The sequence below is a fragment of the Macaca thibetana genome, chromosome 19, assembly GCF_024542745.1.
Source record: "Macaca thibetana thibetana isolate TM-01 chromosome 19, ASM2454274v1, whole genome shotgun sequence".
NCBI classification, from domain to species: Eukaryota; Metazoa; Chordata; class Mammalia; order Primates; family Cercopithecidae; genus Macaca; species Macaca thibetana.
The window spans coordinates 40881408-40906669 of record NC_065596.1 but is presented as its reverse complement, the minus strand read 5'-3'; the positions used below and the strand labels follow the sequence as shown (position 1 = coordinate 40906669).

The 25262-nt window shown below is 41.7% G+C and overlaps 1 protein-coding gene across 4 annotated transcripts; it reads left to right on the top strand.

Annotated features, from left to right (window-relative positions):
- The first annotated feature begins 5131 nt into the window (after nucleotides 1–5131).
- ZNF260 (zinc finger protein 260) lies at nucleotides 5132–23680 on the top strand. 4 transcript variants are annotated; one of them, XM_050769220.1, is made up of 4 exons: nucleotides 5132–5610; nucleotides 8461–8659; nucleotides 14800–14895; nucleotides 18638–23680. In XM_050769220.1, exon 4 carries the CDS (start codon nucleotides 19101–19103, stop codon nucleotides 20337–20339), a length of 1239 nt encoding a protein of 412 aa, XP_050625177.1. In that variant the 5' UTR covers nucleotides 5132–5610; nucleotides 8461–8659; nucleotides 14800–14895; nucleotides 18638–19100; the 3' UTR covers nucleotides 20340–23680. The 4 variants fall into 4 exon arrangements, with proteins under 4 accessions (XP_050625177.1, XP_050625175.1, XP_050625176.1 ...); XM_050769218.1 differs by having other exon boundaries at nucleotides 8461–8680; XM_050769219.1 differs by lacking the exon at nucleotides 14800–14895.
- The last annotated feature ends 1582 nt before the right edge of the window (nucleotides 23681–25262 follow it).

Sequence of the window (25262 nt, the reverse complement as noted above, 5' to 3'; positions counted from 1 at the left end):
ATTACAAATTAAGTTTTTAAATCGCTAGCAGTTTGAGGCATCCTATATTATGCTTTTTCACTTGTTTTCTGATTAGTCCCTCCATATTCAAGTTCTCTTCATAAGGTTATACCAATTCTTGCTAATTATATTCCTTAGTAACTTACATTTTTATGTCCATCATTGCTGGGGTCTTTTACAACTTGTTCAATTGAATCTTCTATCTGTTTTTTCATATATATGTATATCATATATATTATATGTACTATTTTGGCATATTTTATATCCAGCCACCTTCTCGAAATTTGTTTAAAATTGCTTTCTAGGCTGGGCGCAGTCTAGGAAAAAAAAACAAAAATTAGCCAGCTGTGGTGGCATGTGCTTATAGTCCCAGCTACTCAGGAGGCTGAGGTGGGAGGACTACTTGAGCCCAGGAGGTTGAGGCTGCAGTGAGCCAAGGTTGCCTGGAGTACAGAGCAAGACCCTATTTTTTTTTTTTTTTTTTTTTTTTTTTTTTTTTTTTGAGACTGAGTTTCACTCCTGTTGCCCAGGCTGGAGTGCAATGGTGCAATCTCAGCTTACCGCAACTGCCGCCACCCAGGTTCAAGCAATTACCCTGCCTCAGCCTCCCAAGTAGCTGGGATTACAGACATGTGCCACCATGCCCAGTTAATTTTGTATTTTTAGTAGAGACAGGGTTTCTCCATAGCAAAAATTGTTTATAGCCAGTTTCTCAAGGATATGTGAGGCTGGGAAGGCTGAGGAAGAGGACTTTTTGTGAGGTGGGACTATTTTTGGGAAGAGCTGTGGGTGTGTTCTCAGCACCCTGAGGAAAGGAGGTGGATGTTTCCTCCTCTAATCAAACCAAGCAAGTTGACCCGATCCATCCCAGTCCCTCTAATATCCAAAGGGGAGTGTGTTAAGAGAGTTCCCAGGAGAACGTTACCTTTTTTCCTGCCATTTAGGGGAAACAGAGATAGGAACTTGATTCGCACGTGGTGACAGGATATGGACCATATGGAGTAAGCTGACCTCAGGAGATCTTGGATCCTGTTCTAGAGAACTTCTGGAGGATCAATGTGACCCACCAGAAAAGGATGACCACAGTATGCCTACAGTTAAGGAAAGGATTTTAAGTGGCCTCTGTAAACAGGATGTTCTGACAACATGGCCTCCCCTGCAGTTGAAGATATGCAGCAAGGTATTTGCTTAGAAACCCGTAAAAACGCCTAACAATAAGAAAAAGGCTGAGCTTTGACTATCCGTGAAGGCAGGAGAGAACCAAACACTGATTATAACAATACCAGTTAAGTAAGACCTTTCCTGTCTCTTTTATTTTTTATTTTTATTTTTTGGGATGGAGTCTCGCTCTGTTGCCCAGGCTGGAATGCAGTGGCGCGATCTCGCCTCACTGCAAGCTCCGCCTCCCGGGTTCACGCCATTCTCCTGCCTCAGCCTCCCCAGCAGCTGGGACTACAGGCGCCCGCCACCACGCCTGGCTAATTTTTTGTATTTTTAGTACAGATGGGGTTTCACCGTGTTAGCCAGGATGGTCTCGATCTCCTGACCTTGTGATCTGCCCACCTCGGCCTCCCAAAGTGCTGGGATTACAGGCGTGAGCCACTGCACCCGGCTCTTTCCTGTCTCTTACCTTTCTTCCTTCCCCTTCCTCTTCTCCTACTTTAGGGAGGCTGAGCAATCTACTGTTGGAGGAAGCTGAGAAGACCATGGAGAGGAAATGGAAGCTGCTCACATACTCCTTTCCTCATTCCTTTCCATCTTTACATAAGATTCAGCTGTAGGAAGAAGTCTTAAACAGTTTAAAGTACTAATAATTATAATACACCAGGTATTTCATTTAGCAAATTAAGGCTGATCTTGTCTACTGGATTTTTTTTTTTTTTTTTTTTTTTTTGAGACGGAGTCTCGCTCTGTTGCCCAGGCTGGAGTGCAGTGGCGCGATCTCGGCTCACTGCAAGCTCCACCTCCCAGGTTCACACCATTCTCCTGCCTCAGCCTCCCGAGTAGCTGGGACTACAGGCGCCTGCCACCGCGCCCAGCTAATTTTTTGTATTTTTTTTTATTAGAGATGGGGTTTCACTGTGTTAGTCAGGATGGTCTCGATCTCCTGACCTCATGATCTGCCCGCCTCAGCCTCCCTGGATTTTTGACTACAATGACACTTGCCAGACATTTCATCCAGAGGCAGGAAAAAATACCATCTCACAGAGAAGGGCTGCAAGAGACAATTATGGGAGAATCGTTTTTTTTTGAAAATACAAAATTTTACTCTGTAATAGGTTAAAGACCTAATTGTGTAAGATAGAACTACAAAGTCAATAGACAAAAATGTAGAAGAATTTCTTCGTGACCTTAGAAAAGAAAAATGTTTCTTTTTTTCTTTTCTTTTTTGAGACAGAGTTTTGCTCTTGTTGCCCAGGCTGGAGTACAGTGGCACGATCTTGGCTCACTGCAACCTCCATCTCCCAGGTTCAAGAAATTCTCCTGACTCAACCTCCTGAGTAGCTGGGATTATAGGAGCCCGCCACCACACCCGATTAATTTTTGTATTTTTAGTAGACACGGGGTTTCACCATGTTGGCCAGGCTGGTCTTGAACTTCTGACCTCAGGTGATCCGCCCACCTTGGCCTCCCAAAGTGCTGGGATTACAGGTGTGAGCCACTGCTCCCAGCCAGAAAAATGTTTCTTAAATAATAATACCATAAGCCATACACATATACACAAACACATAACAATATTAAAATAAGTATTTCTATTTAATAAAAAGTATAATAAACAGAATACATAAGAGGATATCAGCAGAGTCTAAAACTGTCAGGGAGCTAATATCTAGAAAATGTAAGAAACATTTGAACCCAGGAGGCAGAGGTTGCAGTGAGCTGAGATTGTGCCACTGCACTCCAGACTGGGCAACAGAGCAAGACTCTGTCTGAAAAAAAAACAAAAAACAAAAAATACATGGTTATGAGATAGCTGCTCTGCATGTAGCATGATATCCACATTCCAGACAGAAAGGGGGAAAAGAATGCATGCGCACCGAGACTGCCCCACACCATCCCCACACCTTTAAAGAACTGCCTGAGGGGCTAGGCGCAGTAGCTCATGGCTGTAACCCCAGTACTCTGGGAGGCTGAGGCGGGTGGATCACCTGAGGTCAGAAGTTCGAGACCAGCCTGGCCAACATGGTGGAACCCTTGTCGCTACTAAAAATACAAAAATTAGCCAGGCATGGTGGCGGGCGCCTGTAATCCCAGCTACTCAGGAGCCTGAGGCGGGAGAACTGCTTGAACCTGGGAGGTGGAGGTTGCAGTTAGCCGAGATCATGCTACTGCACTCCAACCTGGGTGACTGAGTGGAGACTCCGTCTCAAAAAAGAAAAGAACTGTCTGAGAAGCCCAATCTAAGAACTTTAACTTACATCAACAGGAGAAGCTAGAACATGTAGAGTTTGGGTTTTTTTGTTGGTTTTCTGTTTGTTTTTCTTTAAGCAGAGCAAACAAACAAGATCAGGACTTTTATAGCAATAAAGAAGGGAATGGATATTGGGTTAGCCACATAGGTGGCAAAACAATGAATAGTATCTACAATTTAATATATTAAATAGCTTTCAATTATGTAGGAAGTTAAAATATCACTTATAACATTAGATACATGTCAATATGTGCATATACAAATATGTGTATTTGTATGTATATGCATATATATCTACATATGTATATAGGTAAAACCAAACTAGGCATACATGATAAACTGAACAATTTGCTATATTAATAAGAGAAAATTAGGAAGATATTTCCAAAGAGAAACGTAAGATTCCAGGTTACCTGATAAGTCCTTTTCAGCATTTGCTAAGAGAAAAAAAAAAAAAAAAATCAGCCGGGCACCGTGGCTCATGCCTGTAATCCCAGCACTATGGGAGGCAGAAGCGGGCAGATCACGAGGTCAGGAGTTCGAGACTAGCCTGGCCAACATAGTGAAGCCCCGCCTCTACTAAAAATACAAAGAAAAAAAAATTAGCCGGGCATGGTGACCGGCACCTGTAAGCCTAGCTACTCGGGAGGTTGAGGAAGGAGAATCGCTTGAACCTGGGAGGCAGAGGTTGCAGTGAGCCGAGATCGCCCCACTGCACACCAGCTTGGGCGGCAGTGCGAGACTCCGTCTCAAAAAAAAAAAAAAAAAAAAAAAAATCATGTCCTGGAAAAACAAAGCATTTCAGGAACAAAGAGAAAACTTCAAGGCACCTTAAACATGGCTTTTAGATATCACAACCACTATTTCCTCTCCTCTGGGGAACCTCTCTTGGAGGACATAAATGAGAAGGGAGAAGACAATACACCTCCCCTGGTGCCCAAATGACAACGCCAGAGCTTACTCTGCGTTCCCCTCCCCCACCATGGGAGGGCTATCAGAGGAAACTGGGGCTTCCAACTCAAACTCAGTGTCATAGAAAAATCCCCTTTACTATCATGGGACCGAGGTGTCTTCTGCTGTCATATATGACTATGTGTCACATTTGGTCAAAGACACACAAACACAGTCTCAACTCCACGCACACACAGTGCTTGACAGTCACACACCCACCACTGGATACAAAGTCACAAGCACCCAACCTCCATATTTCCACACAAGGACAGAGTCACAACTACACAAGTACGAAGCCCCCTATATCTGCGCACAGACGAACATATGGTCACAGAGTCACAATCACACACTAACCGCGGGCACACAATCACAGCTAACCCACACCCTCACACAGCGTTACACAGTCACACATTAACAGTCCTAACCCAGGGACTCACGGGACACCCACAGAGTCCTCCTCACATCCGTACACAAGGTGTCACACAGTCACAATCACACACACCCTGTGCTAGGACATACAGTCACAAAATCACAATTTCACAATCGCCCTTCCTCGGCCCGTTCCGCCTGAACAGACTTAATACTCAGTCTCAACCCCCGCACCGGATTCTAGACGCTTCACCTCCAACCTCCTCGGGATCACGTAGTCTCCCAGCCGACCCGCTCAGAGCCCAGCACCTGGGTCGCTCGCACCTCTCCACGGAGTCGCGGGAGTCGCGAGGGGAAGGACCGAGAGCGCGGCGCCTTCTGGGAAATGTAGTTCAGCGCCACGCCCACGATGGGCAAGATGGCGCTCGGCTTGAGCCTAGCCAAAGTGATTACCCTCATTCCTGAACCGTGTCTGAGAGTCTCCTGGGGGTACTGGCTTACTATCGCACCGTGGCTCTTACATGAAGTCAGTACAGCGTGTTTAAGCTGATCTCACACCTGTGGCACACACTACCCAGTCCCAGGGATCGAGTAAACTAAGACTCGGCCTTACACCCCGCCCCGGCCAGGGAGACAGTCCCACAAGCTCTAGCGGAGGAAAGAAAGTTCGCGCGAAAAGCAGACTCAAACCGCTGAACCTTCTGGGAAATGTAGTCTACCCTCAAAAGAGTGGCACGGAGGACGGGCCAAGATCTGTAGATTCCGTCCGGTTCTGAGCCTGGGCCTGGCCCAGCCCAGGAGACCTCTGGGAGCGCTGCCCGCCGAAGGAGTGCGCAGGCGCGGACTCTCCGACTCGCCATGGTGGTCTTTGTCTGCCGGTGAGTTGGTTTCGGCTCTGTGGGACTTGGGTTTGTGGACACTGAAACGGGCCAGGGACGCTGGAGGGGAGGATTTGCAGTGCCTGCGACGGGGCTGGGGAGTGTGAAGGGGAGGAATCGCCTTCTGTGATGTGCGGTGATCAGAGCTTGTGTGGCTGGGGGCAGGGGTACAGTAGGAAACGGGTGGGTTCGCGAGTGGGTGACCGAGGGTGTGAGGGAGTATTGAGGGTTGCAGAGTTAGTGAGAAACTGGTTCCAAGTTTGTGAGGATGGACAGATGGCTTTGTGAGGTAGTAACCTCTAAGCCTCACTTTTCTCATTTCTAAAATAATAAAGATGCCTTTTTTGGAAAATAGGAAAAGGGAAAGGCTAAGGAATTGAGCGGATAAGTACTTTTAAACGTGATTTTTATATAAAAGCAGACCTATTGTGGAGTAGAAAACAAAATCAGCATTACCTTTCCATTTTTTTTAAAGAGGAAAGATTGCCGAAAAACTTGTTACTGGATGCCTGTACACCCAGTAGGCATTGACTTTTCTTGATACTTTGGAGAAACTTTGGTGCAGTTGCTTAGAGAGACCCTGAACTAAGGAATATCTTTAAGAGTTTCTAAGGAATATCCTCACTAGTTTCCACTAGTGCAGACAGCACAGAATTGGGAAGCTACTTGTCCTGCCTTTAGTGCAGAGGTCAAGAAACTCCCTAGTTCGTCAATGAGGGCAGCAATCTGACTCCTAATTTAATCAGGGTTTCCCCAGCCTTTTGTAAATATAGGGGAAATTTTTTTCTTCTATATATAAAGATAGAAGTATTCTATCTTAAAGTATCTTGTCACACTTATTCTTAACATATTTTTCAATAAAATAAAAAAGTAACAGTGTTAATAGTTTTGAAATACACAGAAAAAGTAAAAGATACAAAGAAGACAGGACTTAGTTTCTGCTTTTCCTCTAACTATTGGTGTTTCTAAGTTTCTGGCCTTGATCATCTTTTCACCCCTAAGTACTCCTATCAGCAACAACATTACGCTGCCATGGCTTCATCTAATGCAGTGACTAATAAATATCAGTTTCTACTGGAGGCTTGTCCTGAGCTCCTGATCCATATTATCTAATTGCCCAATGTACAGTCCACCTGGAAGTTGCACCGGAACTTCAAGCTCTTTATGTCTGAAGTGTCATACTGATAGCTCCTTCTTCCTGCAGTCTGCCTCCATCTATTTCCCCTCTGTACCCGTTTCAGCAGTTCATAGCACAGGCTAGCCAGGTTCTAAGTCTCTCACATCTTAGAGAAGGCTTCTGAGTAAGTTTTCTCCTTTCATTTGTTATATCCCATTACAAATTGTAAACCAAGGTTTCTCAGCACACATAATCATAAATGCATATGTTTGCTGAATCAGTGAATGAGCATACAGTCAGCCCTCTGTGTCTGTAGGTTCTGCTTCCACGGATTCAACAAACATGAATCATAACTGTTGTTAAGCTTGCGATGGTTGTGTCTGTGCTGTACATGTACAGATTTTTTTTCTTGTCATGATTCCTTGAACAATATAGTACAACAACTACTTACCAGGCATTTATGTTGTATTAGGTATGATAAGTAATTTGAAGATAATTTTAAAGTATATGGGAGGATGTGCCTAGGTTATATGTAATAAGTATACTTCCATATACTTTATTTTTATTTTTTTGAGATAGAGTCTCATTCTGTCACCCAGGCTGGAGTGCGGTGGTGCAATTTTGGCTCACTGCAACCTCCGTCTCCTGGGTTCAAGTGATTCTCCTGCCTCAGGCTCCCAAGTAGCTGGGATACAGGTGTGCACCACCATGCCCAGCAATTTTTTAATTTTTAGTAGAGATGGGGTTTCACCATCTTGGCCAGCCTGGTCTCCAACTCCTGACCTCAAGTGGTCCACCTGCCTCAGTCTCCCAAAGTGCTGGGATTATAGGCATGAGCCACCGTGCCTGGCTTTATATTTAAAGTATAAGGGACTTGAGCATCTGCAGATTTTGGTATCCACAGTGATCCTGGAACTAATCCGCTGTGATATCAGGGGTAGACTATTATTATAGGATACTTACTATATTTAACTTCTAGTTAATCTAAGTAAAATATTAGTCCTCTAAATTTTTTAGAGCTCTGACTTATAAATACCATCAGAATAATTTCCTGTATTTTTTCAATATCACTCAAGGTTGGTTACTTCATATTTATGAGAAAAGTGTTATGGGGAAAAATTATATTCAAAAATGTGACTTCAGTCAGGAGCAAGGTCACAAGTGACACCTGCTCGAAGGAACCTGTACAGGTTGTGATTGTGGATCACTCTGGCATCTTTGTCTCTTATAGTTTCTCTGTGTAACCTAAATTCTGAAAATAAAGTCCCTTCTGTTTCTCATTTTTGAAATGTTTAGAGCTTTTTTTTTCTTCCTTCCTTGAGATGGCGTCTCCCACTGTCGCTTAGGCTGGAGTACAGTAGCGTGATCTTGGCTCACTGCAACCTCTGCCTCCTGGCTTCAAGTGATTCTCCTGCCTCAGCCTCCTGAGCAGCTGGGATTACAGGTGCCCACCACCACGCCTGGCTAATTTTTGTGTTTTTAGTAGAGATGGGTTTTCACCATGTTGGCCAGGCAGGTCTTGAACTCCTAACCTCAAGTGATCTGCCCACCTTGGCCTCCCAAAGTGCTGAGATTACAGACGTGAGCTTCCATGCCCGGCCATTGAAATGTGTAGAGCTTTTGAATGGCATAATGGATGCTGGCCTGAGATGCTATGTACAAATACTCTTTTTCTACTTGCTCGCATGTAGGTCAAAGCCAAAGAGTCATCATTACTTTGTTCTTTTTCACAGGCTTGCTTCCTTGTACATCCTCAGGAGCTGCAAAACCTCTTAGAGTTCTAAGGGCTCTGCCTGAATTTTGGGATGCTGCTTTGTTCCCCAACCATAACATCCAAGTCCAGTGTCATTTTTCTTCTCACAAGTTTAAAGTCAACACTTAAAAGAAGAACAGCAACAGATGATTGAGAAAGAAATGTGAAGAAGGTTCTCTGTGTGAGTAAGCAAGAAGCTGGTAGGTGTGAATGGGATAAAGACTTACTGCAGTTATTCAGTGAGAGTTTGCAGCCTCAGCCTCTGAGTTGTTGTGGGTTTTTGTTGTTGTTGTTTTGAGATTTTTGTACTAGCCTTTGTCTTTTAGAGTGACTGTTGCTGGGAGTTCTTTAGATACCTAAATGACATTTCCAGACCGTCTTCCTGAATCTATGCATCCCTTTTATCAGATTCTAGAGGACTGATTGCTCTTCTAAACTCTGTTCTGGATGCCAGTCACTCTACATCATTCGCAGTCTCACGTTTATGATTTTTTTACAGCCTCAATTTCACTTTTCTTCCTTTCACTAACATTCTCCATTTTTCACTTTTCCCTGTATGCCTAGATGCATTTCCTTAAGCATTCAGTCCTTCATAGATCTGTTAGCTTTCAAAAACTAGCATGTAAGCTCTTTTCTTTAAAATGTAATCTTTCTATGTACAACTATTATGTATCAATAAAAAAAATTTCGAAAACTAACAAGTAGATTCTTTACATTTTAACTTTCTGTCATTCTTTCTCCTTCCATTGTTATATTCCTCAGAATTGAATTTTACTTCCTTACTCTTGTTTTCCATTGTCTTCCTACCTCCAGCCATCATAGTCCAATGCTGTGTCACCTCCTGCTTTTTAACAATATTGCAGGCTTGGGGATTAGTGCTAACTTCCTATTAGTTCATTTCGCTGTTAATTTTAAAAAGAAATAACAATGGCTGGGCACGGTGGCTCATGCCTGTAATCCCAGTACTTTGAGAGGCTGTGGCAGGCAGATCACGAGGTCAGGAGTTCGAGACCAGCCTGACCAACATGGTGAAACCCCGTCTCTACTAAAACTACAAAAATTAACCTGGCGTGGTGGCACACGCCTGTAATCCCAGCTACTCAGGAGCCAGAGGCAGCAGAATCACTTGAACCCGGGAGGCGGAGGTTGCAGTGAGCCGGGATCACGCCACTGCACTCCAGCCTGGGCGACAGAGTGAGACTCCATCTCAAAAAAAAAAAAAAAAAAAAAAAAAAAAAAAAAAACTATTATTATCAAAATGTAATATATATACTTCATAGAAAATTAAAACAATTGGGTATGTCTCTTTATTCCTCGCCTTCAATTCCCTGTTTCCCAGAAGCAGCCACTGTTAACGGTGTCTGCTATATGCTTCTAAATGTTTTTATGAGGATACAAAAAGGCTTTCAAGTAGAGCAGTGACATGATTTGACGATGACAAGATTACTGTGGTTGCTGTGTTGAGAATTGTAAAGAGGTGAAAGCTAAAATAGCAAGACTGGTAAGGAAGCTGTTAAATAATCCAGGCACGACGCCTGGCTTAGACCTTGGTGGTCACAGAGAGGCTTGTCCAAAATAGCTGGCAAGCACGAGGTTGTAAAGAGTGTGTAATCTGACAGAAAGATAAATGTTTTTTGAGCAACAAAGAGAATGAGATTGCTATTTGAAGAGATGAGAAGAATTTGAGAGGAGTTGGTTTGGGAGCTGGAGCAAGAGTTTGAATAGGGGTAGGGTAAGTGAGATCACTATTAGACATCCAGGTGGAAATGTTGAGTAGTCAGTTGGATATTTGAATTGGTTGTTGAGGAGAGAGGTCCAGGCTGGTGATTAATATTTGTTAGGCATCTCAGATTCATGATACTTAAAGCAATAAGAAGTGCACTAATCACAGTAAAGCTAAGTGACTATAATAAACCTCAAAGTGCCAGTTTAAGGAATGTAGGAATTGATTTCTTGGTCACATAACACTCATGTAGTGAATAGTCTGGATTTGCGTGCTAACTTTGGTGCTTATGGTCCCTGAAGGATATGGATTCCTCCCAGGTTCTCTCTTTATTATCTGGTTGTGGTTGGAGCTGGATCAACAATGCATCCTGGTTTCAGCCAGATAGAAGATGGAGGAATTGCTACGCTAGGACAGGAGTTCAGCAAACTTTTTCTGTAAGGGGCCAGATGGTTAATATTTAAGTCTTTGTAGGCTACAGGGTCTCCATTGCAGCTACTGAACTCTAGCATTATACTGTGAAAGTAGTCATGGACAAGACAATGAATAAAGACGGCCATGTTCCAGAAAAACTCTTTTAGTTTGCCAACCTTGTGATGTTTTTGTTTTTGTTTATTTTATTTTATTTATTTATTTATTTTGAGATGGAGTTTCACTCTTGTTGCCCAGGCCAGAGTGCAATGGTGCAATCTCGGCTCACTACGACCTCCACCTCCCAGGTTCAAATGATTCTACTGCCTTGGCCTCCTGAGTAGCTGGCATTACAGGAACACATCACCACGCCCAGCTAACTTTTTATATTTCTAGTAGAGACAGGGTTTCACTATGTTGGCCAGGCTGGTCTTGAACTCATGACCTCAGGTGATCCACTTGCCTCGGCCTCCCAAAGTGCTGGGATTATGGGCGTGAGCCACCAAACCTGGCGCCAACCCTTGTTTTAACAGGTCACTATTTACATAGAATACAATTAAGAGTTTGCTAGGCGTTAGAGCATTTTGACTTCTATTTCGAAAGCTTTTATTTTTTTATTTTTTTGAGATGGGTCTCACACTGTCACCTAGACTGGAGCGCAGTGGCGCAATCTCGGCTCACAGCAACCTCTGCCTCCCAGGTTCAAGTGATTCTCCTGCCTCACCCTCCCAAGTAGCTGGGATTACAGGCGCCCACCACCACGCCTAGCTAATTTTTTGTATTTTCAGTAGAGACGGGGTTTCACTGTGTTGGCCAGACTGGTCTCAAACTCCCAACCTTGTGATCTGCCTGCCTCAGCCTCCTAAAGTGCTGGGATTACAGGCGTGAGCCATTGCACCTGGCCTTATTTTATTTTTTGAGACAGAGTCTTGCTGTGTCACCCAGGCTAGAGCGCAGTGGTACAATCTTGGCTCACTGCAACCTCTGCCTCCCGGGTTCAAGCGATTCTTTTGCCTCAGCCTCCTGAGTAGCTGGAATTTACAGGTGCCCACCACCATGCCTAGCTAATTTTTATATTTTTAGTAGAGACAGAGTTTCACCATGTTGTCCAGGCTGGTCTCGAACTCCTGACCTCGGGTGATCTGCCTGCCTCATCCTTCCTAAATGCTGGGATTACAGGCGTGTGCCACTGCACCCGGTCCTGAGAATATTTTTTAAACCATGGGATAAATGTTGAAAGAAACTTTTTTTTTTGTTTTTGTGTTGTTGTTGTTGTTGTTGTTGTTGTTGTTGAGACGGAGTCTCACTTCATCACCCAGGCTGGAGTGCAGTGGCGCTATCTCGGCTCACTGCAAGCTCCGCCTCCCAGGTTCACTCCATTCTCCTGCCTCAGCCTCCGAGTAGCTGGGACTGCAGGCGCGCACCACCACGCCTGGCTAATTTTTTGTATTTTTAGTGGTGACGGAGTTTCACCGTGTTAGCCAGGATGGTCTCGATCCCCTGACCTCGTGATCTGCCCGCCTCGGCTTCCCAAAGTGCTGGGATTACAGGCGTGAGCCACTATGCCCAGTGAAAGAACCATTTTACTTGGCATTCTGATGATGTTTTCTAGTTTAGTTCAGCATTGTCATTTACAGTGTTAAAAATTCAATTCTGATAAGTGTGTGAAGGATGTAGGGTTTTTTGTTTGTTTGTTTGTTTGCCTCCTGGGTTTACGCCATTCTCCTGCCTCAGCCTCCCGAGTAGCTGGGACTACAGGCGCCTGCCACCTCGCCCAGCTAGTTTTTTGTATTTTTTAGTAGAGACAGAGTTTCACCGTGTTAGCCAGGATGGTCTGGATCTTTTGACCTCGTGATCTGCCCGTCTCGGCCTCCCAAAGTGCTGGGATTATAGGCTTGAGCCAGCGCGCCTGGCCAGATGTAGGGTTTTAATTACAAAGGAGATGTAATTTTGAATTTTCTTTTGGATTGTTTGGAATGTAAGTAGCATAAGTCCTGATCTGTTATGCATCATACCAATTTTCATGAATTTTTTTAAAGTAATTGGAAAACTTAAATACCACTATCTAATCAAAGTTTAGTAAAATTCACATACTAAGCCATCTATGCCTTGAGCTTTAAGGAGCAAGAGCTCTATTTTTCCCTTCTTCTTTCTTTTTTTTGAGACAAGGTCTTGCTGGGTCTCCCAGGCTGGAGTGCAGTGGCATGATCACAGCTCACTGCAGCCTTGAGCTCCTAACTCAAGTAATCCTCCCACCTCAACCTTCTGAGCAGCTGGGACTACAGGCGCCTGCCACTGTGCCCACCTAATTTTTAAATTGTTTGTAGAGACAGGGTCTCACGATTTTGGCCAGGCTGGTCTTTTTTTCTTTATTTATTTTTTTTTTTGAGACAGTCTCGCTCTGTCACCCAAGCTGGGGTGCAGTGGGGCGATCTCGGCTCACTGCAAGCTTTGCCTCCCGGGTTTGAGTAATTCTTCTGCCTCAGCCTCCCAAGTAGCTGGGACTACAGGTGCCCGCCACCACGCCTGGCTAATTTTTTTTTTTTTTTTTTTTTTTTTTTTTTTTTTTTGTATTTTTAGTACACACTGGGTTTCACCACATTAGCCAGAATGGTCTTGATCTCCTGACCTCATGATCCGCCTGCCTTGTCCTCCTAAAGTGCTGGGATTACAGGAGTGAGCCACCGTGCCCAGCTGCCCAGGCTGGTCTTGAACGGCTGGGCTCAAATGATCCACCTGCCTCGGCCTCCTAAAGTTCTGGGATTACAGGTGTGAGCCACCACACCCAGCCCTATTTTGTTCTATGTTTATTTTTCTGTTTAGGTTTTCTGTCTTTTCTGGTTTCAGTTTGCATAGGTTATACTTGCTAAGTTTTCTATTTGCATGGGGTTTAACAAAATAGTCTGTACTATCCTTATTTTCTATCTATAGTTATTTCCAAATATCTTTTTCTTTTTTGCTCTTCTTTTAAGTTTTCCCCTAAGAATTCACTCATGAATTTATTATTTTTCTTTTTCTGTTTGTAATACATTAATTTCTTTCTCTTATATTTACTAATTTTCTGTTTTTCTTTTTCTTTTTCTTTTCTTTTTTTTTTTTTTTTTTTGAGACAGAGTCTCACTCTGTTGCCCAGGCTGGAGTGCAGTGACACAATTGGCTCACTGCAACTTCCTCTTCCAGGGTTCAAGCAATTCTCCGGCCTCAGCCTCCCGAGTAGGTGGGATTACAGGCGCGCACCACCACACCCGGCTAATTTGGTATTTTTAGTAGAGATGGGGTTTCACCATGTTGGCCAGGCTGGTCTCAAACTCCTAACCTCAAGTGATCTGCCCACCTCGGCCTCCCAAAGTGCTGGGATTACAGACATGAGCCACCGCGCCCGGTGTGTTTTTCTTATATTTTCTTTTTCTTATGTTAATTACTTTGAGTGCTTATTTTACTACTTTTTAAAACATAATGTAAGCATTTATGCTAAAACTTCATTCTCCAAGCATTTTTTAAAAATATGTTTTATAGGTTCTGTCATACTTTGTTTTCATGAATAATATTTCTAAATATTCTGCAATTTATTTTAATTTTCTCTGGCTAAGGGTTTGTTCAAACCAGTAGATTTTGAAATTTACAAGTGAAAGGTTTTGTGTTTGTTCTGCCATTTCTATGTGTTGTGTTTTGTTTTCGTTTTTTTGGTCAGAGTATTTTGTCCATCCTTTACTACTTTGTGGAATAATACTATATGGGCTGATTTTAAGAATGTTCTTTGGGCATTTAAAAAGGTGGTTTATAATCTATTTTCAAGATATAGGATAAACTGATTAATAAAATATTTTATAAATGTATATACATTTTTCTTTTGATATATATTGTATTTTATGGATTTGAATTCAGAGGTTGAGAGTGGTTGTTTTCTCAGTTACTAACGGGGTTCTGAAATGGTTACCCCCAGTATGTTATACCCATACTTCCCCTTCTGACTTCTGATACTAGGAAGATCACTGCTTTTTTATTAAAGCATTTGTAAGTATTTACATAACTGTAACATTGTAAGCATTGTTGACTGGTAAACCAAATGATTTGCTCTGATTTTGTTTGGTTTCTTGTATAACCTTTTGATTTTCTTTGAGTTAATATTTGCCTCTTTGTTTTGTTTCCTTAGTTTTCCATTTTTGTGTTTTGGTTCTTCCCAAGCTTTCAAACAGAACCGTAAAACCTAGAACTCTAGGTTGGAAACAACTTATGGTCAGGATTATCCATTGTCTTGCAATCTGATGCCTTTTTGATGTGGTATGTCTTTTTCTTTTATTTCCTTTTATATGATAAATACTGTTTTGGAACATTTAGGATTTTTTTTTTTTTTTTTAAAGACAAGGTCTCACTCTTGCCCAAGCTGGAGTTCAGTAGCATAATAATAGCTCACTCCCCTGGGCTCAAGCCATCCTACCATCTCAGCCTCCCCAAGTAGAAGGGAGTACAGGTATATGCCACCACACCCAGATAATCTTTTTCATTTTTAGTAGAGACAATATCACACTGTGTTGCACAGGCTGGTCTCAAAGTAGGATCCTCTTTTTATCCCTAGCTGAAATTTTGTATTGATGTGCTTTTGCTGGGATCTTTTTAAATGGAATGTTCTTTGTACTCAATGGGCCTGTTAAGTATGTAGACTCATGATTTGTAATTCTGGGAAGTGTTCTTTATTAGTTCTTTGAAAATGTCCTGTACTAATTTTTCCTCATACTTTCTTTGGAACTCCTTTAGTAGATGTTGAACCTTCTAGATTCTTCCACTAACCCACTAATGTTCCAGTCATTATACTCTTTTTTTCTCCCTTCTTCCATTCTTCCTTGTTTTATTCTAGGAGATTTTCTAGACTTTCTTTCCCCAACATATTGAATTTTTAAGATCAATTTCATATTGTTTATTTCTAAAAACACCTCTTTATAGAATACTGTTAATATTTCATTGTAGTGATAATAGTAATCTCCTAACTTTCCATGATATTAATTGTAGTGTTACATGAGTGAGTTTTTCTGCTCTTTGCCTTGTATTTTGTTTGATCTGGCTTTGATGTTAGGGCTTTCATCAAATGTTTTCTGATCTTTAGCTCTACATTAATTTGTATACATAAGTGGGGCTTGTAAAATGGTGGTTTTCACTGTGCATCAATCAGTAATATAGATATGTTTCTTTAGATGATTCTAAATGTTAATATCTGTAGGTGTTCTCATGGTCCTCTCATTTTTTCAGAAAATAATTCTTCCGGGCCGGGTGCAGTGGCTCATGCCTGTATTCCCAGCACTTTGGGAGGCCAAGGTGGGCAGATCACAAGATCAGGAGTTCGAGACCAGCCTGGCCAACATGGCGAAACCCTATCTCTAACTAAAAATACAAAAATTAGCTGGGCAAGGTGGCAGGTGCCTGTAATCCCAGCTACTCGGGAGGCTGATGCAGGAGAATCCCTTCAACCCGGGAGGCAGAGGTTGCAGTGAGCCAAGCAGCACTCCACTGCACTTCAGCCTGGGCAACAGAGCGAGACTCCGTCTCAAAAAAAAAAAAAAAAAAAAGAAGAAGAAAAGAAAATAATTCTTCCATCATCTGACACCTAGCAACCACCAGCATTCTTGAAATCTAACAGTAGAGGAGCCTCTGTTACATGTATAAACTTTTACTCATTCTTCTCTTCTTACTATGATGCTCTCATTACTTTGCTGGTTGTCACTCAATTTGGAGCCTCTTGGTTTTGTCTGGATGATAAACTTCACATTTCTGTCCAGCTAGGAGAGTTCAGGGCATTAGCTGGTCCTTTCACAGTCATTTTGTAAGCCCTGCCTTCCATTCTTGCCCAGTCTCTCCACTGATAGAGCCTATCTGTCAATATCTGTGTTACGGACCTGTGAAGCTGGCACCCACATCTGCTGGCTTTTCTTTAAACCACTCAGTTCTGCTGTTAATTTACAGTTCTCTATTTGCTTTCTTTCCAAAATTTACTAATACTTTTTTTTTTTTTTAGAGACAAGGTCATGCTCTGTCACCTAGGCTGGATTGCAATGGCATGATGATAGCATACTGCAGCCTCGAAGTCCTGGGCTCAAGCTATCCTCCTACTTCAGCCTCCCAAGTAACTAAGACTTCAGGTGTATGCTACTGCACCTCCCTAATTTTTTTAATTTTTGTAGAGATAAAGCCTTGCTGTGCTGCTTAGGCTGATCTCAAACTCCTGGCCTCAAGCAGTCCTCCAGCCTTGGCATCCCAAAGTGCTGGGATTACAGGAATGAGCCACTATCCCTAGTCCTCCTAATACTTTTTGTCCACTGATATCTTCTTAACTTTTTGGTTCTTTTTTTTTTTTTTTTTTTTTTTTTGAGACGGAGTCTCGCTTAGTCGCCCAGGCTGGAGTGCAGTGGCGCGATCTCGGCTCACTGCAAGCTCCGCCTCCCGGGTTCACGCCATTCTCCTGCCTCAGCCTCCCGAGTAGCTGGGACTACAGGCGCCCGCCGCCTCGCCCGGCTAATTTTTTTGCATTTTTAGTAGAGACGGGGTTTCACAGTGTTAGCCAGGATGGTCTCGATCTCCTGACCTTGTGATCCGCCCGCCTCGGCCTCCCAAAGTGCTGGGATTACAGGCGTGAGCCACCGCGCCCGGCCAACTTTTTGGTTCTTAAAAGTGTGTGTCCCCTTTCACCCTTTACTGTCATTTTAATGGTGTTTTGGGAAGACATAGAAATAAATACCGTATTTAAAATTTTCTGTTCATTTTATTTTTGTCCTGTCTTCCTATGCTCTCCCAGTCTTTTAAGTATTTGTCCTTTCATCCTGTTTCTCACCTATTCTTTATGTTTTAAAGACCAAGTCGGCTGGGCACAGTGGCTCACACCTGTAATCCCAGCAGTTTGGGAGGCCAAGGCAGGCAGATCACGAGGTCAGGAGATTGAGACCATCCTGGCTAATACTGTGAAACCCCATCTCTACTAAAAATACAAAAAATTAGCCGGGCGTGGTGGCGGGCACCTGTAGTCCCAGCTACTCGGGAGGCTGAGGCAGGAGAATGGCTTGAACCCAAGAGGTGGAACTTGCAGTGAGCCGTGATCACGCCACTGCACTCCAGCCTGGGCGACAGAGCAACACTCCGCCTCAAAAAAATAAAATAAAAGACTGAGTCCTGCTCTGTCACCCAGACACTGGCACGATCATAGCTCACTGCAGCCTTGAAATCCTGGGCTTAAGCCATCTGCCCACCTCAACCTCCTCAGTAGCTAGGACTACAGGCACCATACCTGGCTAGTTTTTAAATTTTTTATAGAGACGGGAGTCTCACTATGTTACGCAGGCTGCTCTCAAACTCCTGGCCTCAAGCAATTTTCCTGCCTCACCCTTCCAAAATGCTGGGATTATAGGTATGAACCATCATACTTCACCTTATTTTCTCTGATTTTACTGATTTATGAAGCGTGCTGGGTTACATTTAAAAGCAGTTAAAATTACACATACCTGGGAATGTTATTTGTATTTGAACTTTATTTTATAATGAGACTAGGCTTGGATAAAGAATCTATTTTACAGCCATGGGCAGTGGCTCATGCCTGTAATCCCAGCACTTTGGGAGGCTGAGGCGGGCGGATCACCTGAAGTCAGGAGTTCCAGACCGGCCTGGCCAACATGGAGAAACCTCGTCTCTACTAAAAATACAAAAATTAGCCAGGCGTGGTGGCGGGCTCCTGTAATCCCAGCTACTCCGGAGGCTGAGGCATGAGGATCGCTTGACCCCAGAAGGCAGAGGTTGCCGTGAGCCAAAGTCACGCCATTGCCCTCCAGCGTGGGCAACAAGAGCAAAATTCCATCTCAATAAAAAAATCTGTTTTACAATAACACATTTCTGAAATCAGATTAATAATGGGAAACTTCAAAGGTGTTAGTGATGTTACGTTGATGATAATGATAACCTAATTTATTGGATATTTATTATGTGCCAGGCACTATATATTTTATTAACTCTTTTTCAATGATGATTTTTTTGTACTTCCTTTTAGAAGAAGCCTGGGAAGTTTATAAACAGATAAAGACGCAACATGAAAGACTTGTAAATTAAGTCTCATCTTTCTCTGTGAAAATACAGACTGAGGAAAAATTTAGGAAACAAAGTATTTCTTCTGAACACAGTCATTGATTCTTCAAGACTACCCTTCTGTGTATGGGACTCAGTTTAAAACAGTTTGAAACATAATTTATAAATAATTGATACCTAAATATGAGAGAAGCTGTATAAGAACCATTAAGAATATAAAGAGAATGCTACATTTTATCCCTTTTTGTAATCATCTCATCTCAGGGTAATCAGTGTGAGAAAAGTCTTCCATCATAAATTTAACTTCATTAGATACCCAAGAATTAGTATTGAAAATACACCCTACGAATTTAGTGAATGTGGGAAAGCTTTCATCATTATTACATCGTATTTGATACTAGGGAAATCTCCTGATTACATTCACATGCATGATAGGCATGTTGGAAAGTCTTCAGCATGAATCAGATCTCCTTCAGCATGATCAAATTCATACTGGAGAGGAACCTTATGAATGTAATGAATGTAGAAAAACCTTTAGCCTGAAGCAAAACCTCCTAGAGCATAAGAACATGCATACTGGAGAGAAATCTCATGAATGCACTGAATGTGGGAAAGTGTGCTCTCGAGTCTCATCCCTTACTCTACACCTTAGAAGTCACACAGGAAAGAAGGCATATAAATGTAATAAATGTGGAAAAGCCTTCGGCCAGAAAGAAAACTTCCTTTCTCATCAGAAACATCACACCGGAGAGAAACCTTATGAATGTGAAAAAGTTTCTATTCAGATGCCAGCCGTCATCAGACACCAGAAAAATCATACAGGAACCAAACCCTATGCATGTAAGGAATGTGGCAAAGCCTTTAACGGCAAAGCGTATCTCACTGAGCATGAGAAAATTCATACTGGAGAAAAACCATTTGAATGTAATCAGTGTGGAAGAGCCTTCACCCAGAAGCAATACCTCGTTAAACATCAGAACATCCATACTGGAAAGAAGCCCTTTAAATGTAGTGAGTGTGGAAAAGCTTTTAGCCAGAAGGAAAACCTCATTATACATCAGAGAATCCACACTGGAGAGAAACCTTATGAATGTAAAGGGTGTGGGAAAGCTTTCATTCAGAAGTCAAGCCTCATTAGACACCAGAGAAGTCACACAGGAGAGAAACCTTATACATGTAAGGAATGTGGGAAAGCCTTCAGTGGCAAATCAAATCTCACTGAGCACGAGAAAATTCATATTGGAGAGAAACCCTACAAATGCAATGAATGTGGAACAATCTTCAGGCAGAAGCAATACCTCATTAAACATCACAATATTCATACAGGAGAGAAACCCTATGAATGTAATAAATGTGGAAAAGCCTTCTCTCGAATCACATCACTTATTGTACACGTGAGAATTCATACGGGTGATAAGCCTTATGAGTGTAAGGTCTGTGGGAAAGCCTTCTGTCAAAGCTCATCTCTTACTGTGCATATGAGAAGCCATACAGGTGAGAAACCCTATGGTTGTAATGAATGTGGGAAAGCCTTTTCTCAGTTCTCAACCCTTGCTCTGCACATGAGAATCCATACTGGTGAAAAACCTTATCAATGTAGTGAATGTGGGAAAGCTTTCAGCCAAAAGTCACATCACATTAGACACCAGAGAATTCATACTCATTAAAGTTCTCTATGAATGCCTTGGATTTAGCAAAACATTCAGCAGATTTTACACTTAGTAGTGTGTTGGAAAATTCATTTTACATTAAAGTGACATGAATGTGGGAAGTCCTTCAGCAGCAATTCAAAACTTAAATACTGTGATGTTTAATAAGTATTATAGTATAAAGAAAACCCATACCCCCAAAACTCCCACAACAAGCATTATCGATGCTGTACTTCTAGGAGTATTCTCATTAAAGTTAGGATCTAGTCATGGACACTACTTAATGTGTTCCTGGAAGGCCTACCAGATGCATTAAGAAATAGATAGGAGACGTATAAGGTTTTGAAATTAAGAGACAAAATTATCATTTTTGTGATATGTTTTGCTACGTATATGACTTGTAAAACTAGAATCATCAAAATTATGTGTTGTTGAAGCAGTCAAACTGAGACTGAGACAGAATATTGAATTCAGAAATATATGCATGAATATATGGGGAATTGGTAATTGATAGAGGCGGTATCCCAAATTGGTGGGGAAATCATGGATTATTTAAAAAGTAATTGACTCTTCATATGGAAAAATAATAGATCTCGCCCATCATCATACGTTAAAATATTTTTCTTATGAATTCTAAAAGTACTGAAGACTAAAATGCAAAAAGCAATACTTAATAATATAACAGTTTTATAAGAAAATATTTTTAAAACCTTAGGGCAGGAAAGAATTTCTAAAACATTCCAGAATACCTGGTAGTTCCACTCTTGAGTATGGTAGTCCCCTATTTTCTGCAAGGGATGGACTCTTAAGAACCCCAGTGGATACCTGAAACCCAGATAGGACCAAACTCTATGTCTATGTTTTTTTCTTATATATACATACCTATGATAAAATTTAGTTTACACATTAGACACAGCAAGAGATTTAAAACCGTAATAAATATAATGGAACAATTATAACAATATGTTGTAATCATAAAAGTTATGTGAATATGATCTTTCTCAGAATACCTTATTGTACTATTCTCAACTGTTTATGAACAGTGGTGACCACAGGTAACTGACACCATGGAAAGCAAAGCTGTGGAGAAGGGGGAACTACTATATATATGCATATACCCAAGAAACACATGAACACAGGGAGTCACATACTGGTCTGTAGCTGTATAATTCATTGCATCATGAGTTATAATAACCAGAAATTGGGAAACAAATGCCTGTCTCTTGTGAAATAGATGAATAAAATGTGACATAGTAACATAGTAGAATACTCTCTAGCAGTTAAGTGACAAATTAAGTCTATATATTAACAGAAAGATTAAAAAAAAAACATTCAAGTGAAGAAAAATGATGAACATACTGTAATGATGCTTCTGTGAATTTGAATAAAATCAACACTAACCAGCCCTAGTACTAAGCATGGTTATAGATAAATTATGTAAAACTAAAGAATGGATTGAAAGGATATGTATGTACTCAATTCCCAAAAGTGGAGTGGTTACCTCTAGGAAGAAAGGAGGTGGAAGGGAAATGTTACCAAGCATGGTAGTTAAAGGATACTTCAATTTTGTATCTATTTCTTATTAAAAAGACATAAACATTCTAAGTAAACTAACAAAATGTTAATTCTGGGTGGTGGTAATATTTGTGTTCATTCTATCATTCGTGCTATTTATTTCCTTAAACTTCTGAAAATTAAAAAGTCCAGAGAGGAGTGAGGAAGCTATACATGAAACATTATAATGGACTTACATTCCTAGTGAGATACTAATATTCTATAGAAGATATTTCTAAAATCATATGAAATAATTTTTAATTGGGGTGGCAACTTAAATGCAATTAAACTAACTCGTGTCACAAGAGTAATCTTTACATAATCTGTATGTACTTCTAATCTGTATATAGTCTTGGAGGTTATGATTTGCCACAGGTTGATCACATACATTTAAGGATCATATTATTAAATAATATATGCACAGACATGGAGAGAATGTTTTTACCAAAACATTTATCAGAAATTTTAATACTCTGCATAACCAGTATTAGCATTATAAATTAGCCACTTTTAAAATGAGAAAACTGTGTCACTCTTAAACTTTTTTTTATAAGCCATTGAGTAAAACATTAACTTGTGGATTTCAGCTTCACTTTTAACTTGCAGACTAAATTTCTTTCACAGTTAGTCAGACACACCCAAGTCAATCCCAACCCCCTTGTTACCTTGGGAAGACAGTGCTGAAAAAAGAGATCTTCCACCTACACAGTGTTATCTTATTTGAAGCAAATCTTTGTGAGAATTTCTGTGTACTTGATTTCCTTCCACAATAAATTGACAGAGAAAACTACTAATGATTTTTTTTTTTTTTTTTTTTTTTTTTGAGACGGAGTTTTGTTCTTGTTGCCCAGGCTGCAGTGCAATGGCACAGTCTCGGCTCACTGCAACCTCCGCCTCCCAGGTTCAAGTGGTTATCCTGCCTCAGCCTCTTGAGTAGCTGGGATTACAGGTATGCGCCACCACACCCGGCTAATTTTGTATTTTCAGTAGAGATGGAATTTCACCATGTTGGCCAGGCTGGTCTTGAATTCCCAACTTGAGGTAATCCACCTGCTTGAGCTTCCCAGAGAGCTGGGATTACAGGCATGAGCCACCACACCCGGCTAATTTTGTATTTTTAGTAGAGACGGTGTTTCTCTCATGTTGGTCAGGCTGGTCTTGAACTCCTGACCTCAGGTGATCTGCCCACCTCAGCCTCCCAAAGCACTGGGATTACAGGCATGAGCCACCATGCCTGGCCTGATATTTTTGAATGATTATGAAAATGAGTATACAGCATTTAAACCTTAGAGTGATTTTAAATATATCAATTTCTTTTAAACTCAATATAATGTTAATATTACTATAGCACTTATTAGCGTTTCTGGAGGTTGGTCTTGAGATAAGATTAAAAATGACAGTTGTTGATTTTCTGAGGTAATATACCCAAAGAAAATATTTGTATGTCTACATGAATCTAAACTATTCTGTCTTCTTCCGTTCTTCATTTTGCTTTAGTTAAATAATCTTTCATATTTTGTAAGTGTTTTGCCCATGTGCTTGTGTAGCCTTGAAGTCACCAGAATAACTAGGACTCAAATTCAGACCAAACCAGGAGGACTATCTTTTTGTGCCTTGAGTTAGCTATGGTCCTGGACCCAGCAAAAAGAATGATTTTGATGGTCAGAGTAAGATGAGCAATTGCAATATAATATTCTCTAATATTGTATACTGTAAATTTATTCATCTGCCCCCTTGTTTACTCACAGTTTGCTTATTTGCCACCATAAGAAATGCTACAATAAAAATTCGTGTAATCACCCCTTCAATTTCAGTTGTTTTTATTTCTGTGGGTCAGATTATAGGGAAGGGATTGGTAGATCAAGGGATGGATGCTATTTTAAAATTTTTAATAGATGTTGTCAGAATCAGGTCCAAAAGAACAACATATCCTCTGGCCCTGCAATAGATCCTATGATGCTACTTAATTGTATGCTTCTTTGATGAGTATAAACCTCACTTGCTCCCAGATTTGCTTCTTTGAGAGTTTTCATATTGTTAGCTCATTTTTCTATAGGATTATTTATCTTTTTGCCTCCCTTTTTCTTTTCTTGAGTTAAGGTCTGGCTGTATCGCCCAGGCTGGAGTATTGTGGCACAATCTTGGCTCACTGCAACCTCCACCACCCAGGCTCAAGCCATCCTCCCACCTCAGCTTCCCAAGTAGCTGGGACTATGGGCCTGCGCCACCATGCCTGGCTATAGTTTTCTTTTCTTGTTTTTTTTTTTTTTTTTTGAGACAGAGTCTCACACTGTTGCCCAGTCTGGAGTGCAGTGGCGCGATCTTCGCTCACTGCAACCGCTGCCTCCTGGGTTCAAGCGATTCTCCTGCCTCAGCCTCCCGAGCAGCTGGGACTACAGGCGCACACCACCATGCCCAGCTAATTTTTGTATTTTTAGTAGAGACGGGGTTTCACAATGTTAGCCAGGATGGTCTCAATCTCTTGACTTCATGATCCGCCCACCTCAGCCTCCCAAAGTGCTGGGATTACAGGCATGAGCCACCGGTGCCCGCCCTAGTTTTCTGGTTTTTGTAGACAGGGCTCATCATGTTGCCCAGGCTAGTCTTGAAATTCTGAGCTCAAGTGATCCACCTACTTTGGCCTCCTGAAGTACTGGAATTACGGCGTGAGCCATCGCACCTGGCCATTTTATATTAGTGTATTTTTAATATAAAAGCTAAATATTTAGACAAATAATTGCCTTTTATTTATAGCCAATTTGGTCACACGCAAAATTTATTGCATAAATTTATCCTTCATGAATTTTATAGTTACACGTAGTTAGGCATGAGCGAGGCAGGTGAGGGCTCTCTGCCCACCCGCTAGGAATGTCAGGTAATGGTTTGGCAGTTTTGACATTGCCTCTTGGAAAATGATAATTCTGCCAGGCGCAGTGGCTCATGCCTGTAATCCCAGCACTTTGGGAGGCCAAGACAGGCAAATCATTTGAGGTCAGGAGTTCAAGACCACCCTGACCAACATGATGAAACTTTGTCTCTGCTAAAAATATAAAAATTAGCCAGGCATGGTGGCATATGCCTGTAGTCCCAGCTACTCGGGAGGCTGAGACAGGAGCATCGCTTGAACCCGGGAGGCAGAGGTTGCAGTGAGCTGAGATCATACCATGGCACTCCAGCCTAGGTGACAGAGCAAAACTCCGTCTTAAAAAAAAAAAAAGAAAAAATGAGAATTCCAAGGAGGGACAATCTCCTGATGGTCCACACCTGTTAACATTAAACGTGTTAACTGAATGCAGGCCCAGAGAAAAGCAGCTTCTTGGCCATGTGTGTGAAGAGACAAAATGGTGACATGACCTACCAGGGGCACATGCCACCAGAAAAAGGAAA

Excerpts from the sequence above, each read along its gene's own strand:
- ZNF260 (XM_050769219.1), top strand. The coding sequence starts at position 19,101 with ATGATAGGCATGTTGGAAAGTCTTCAGCATGAATCAGATCTCCTTCAG.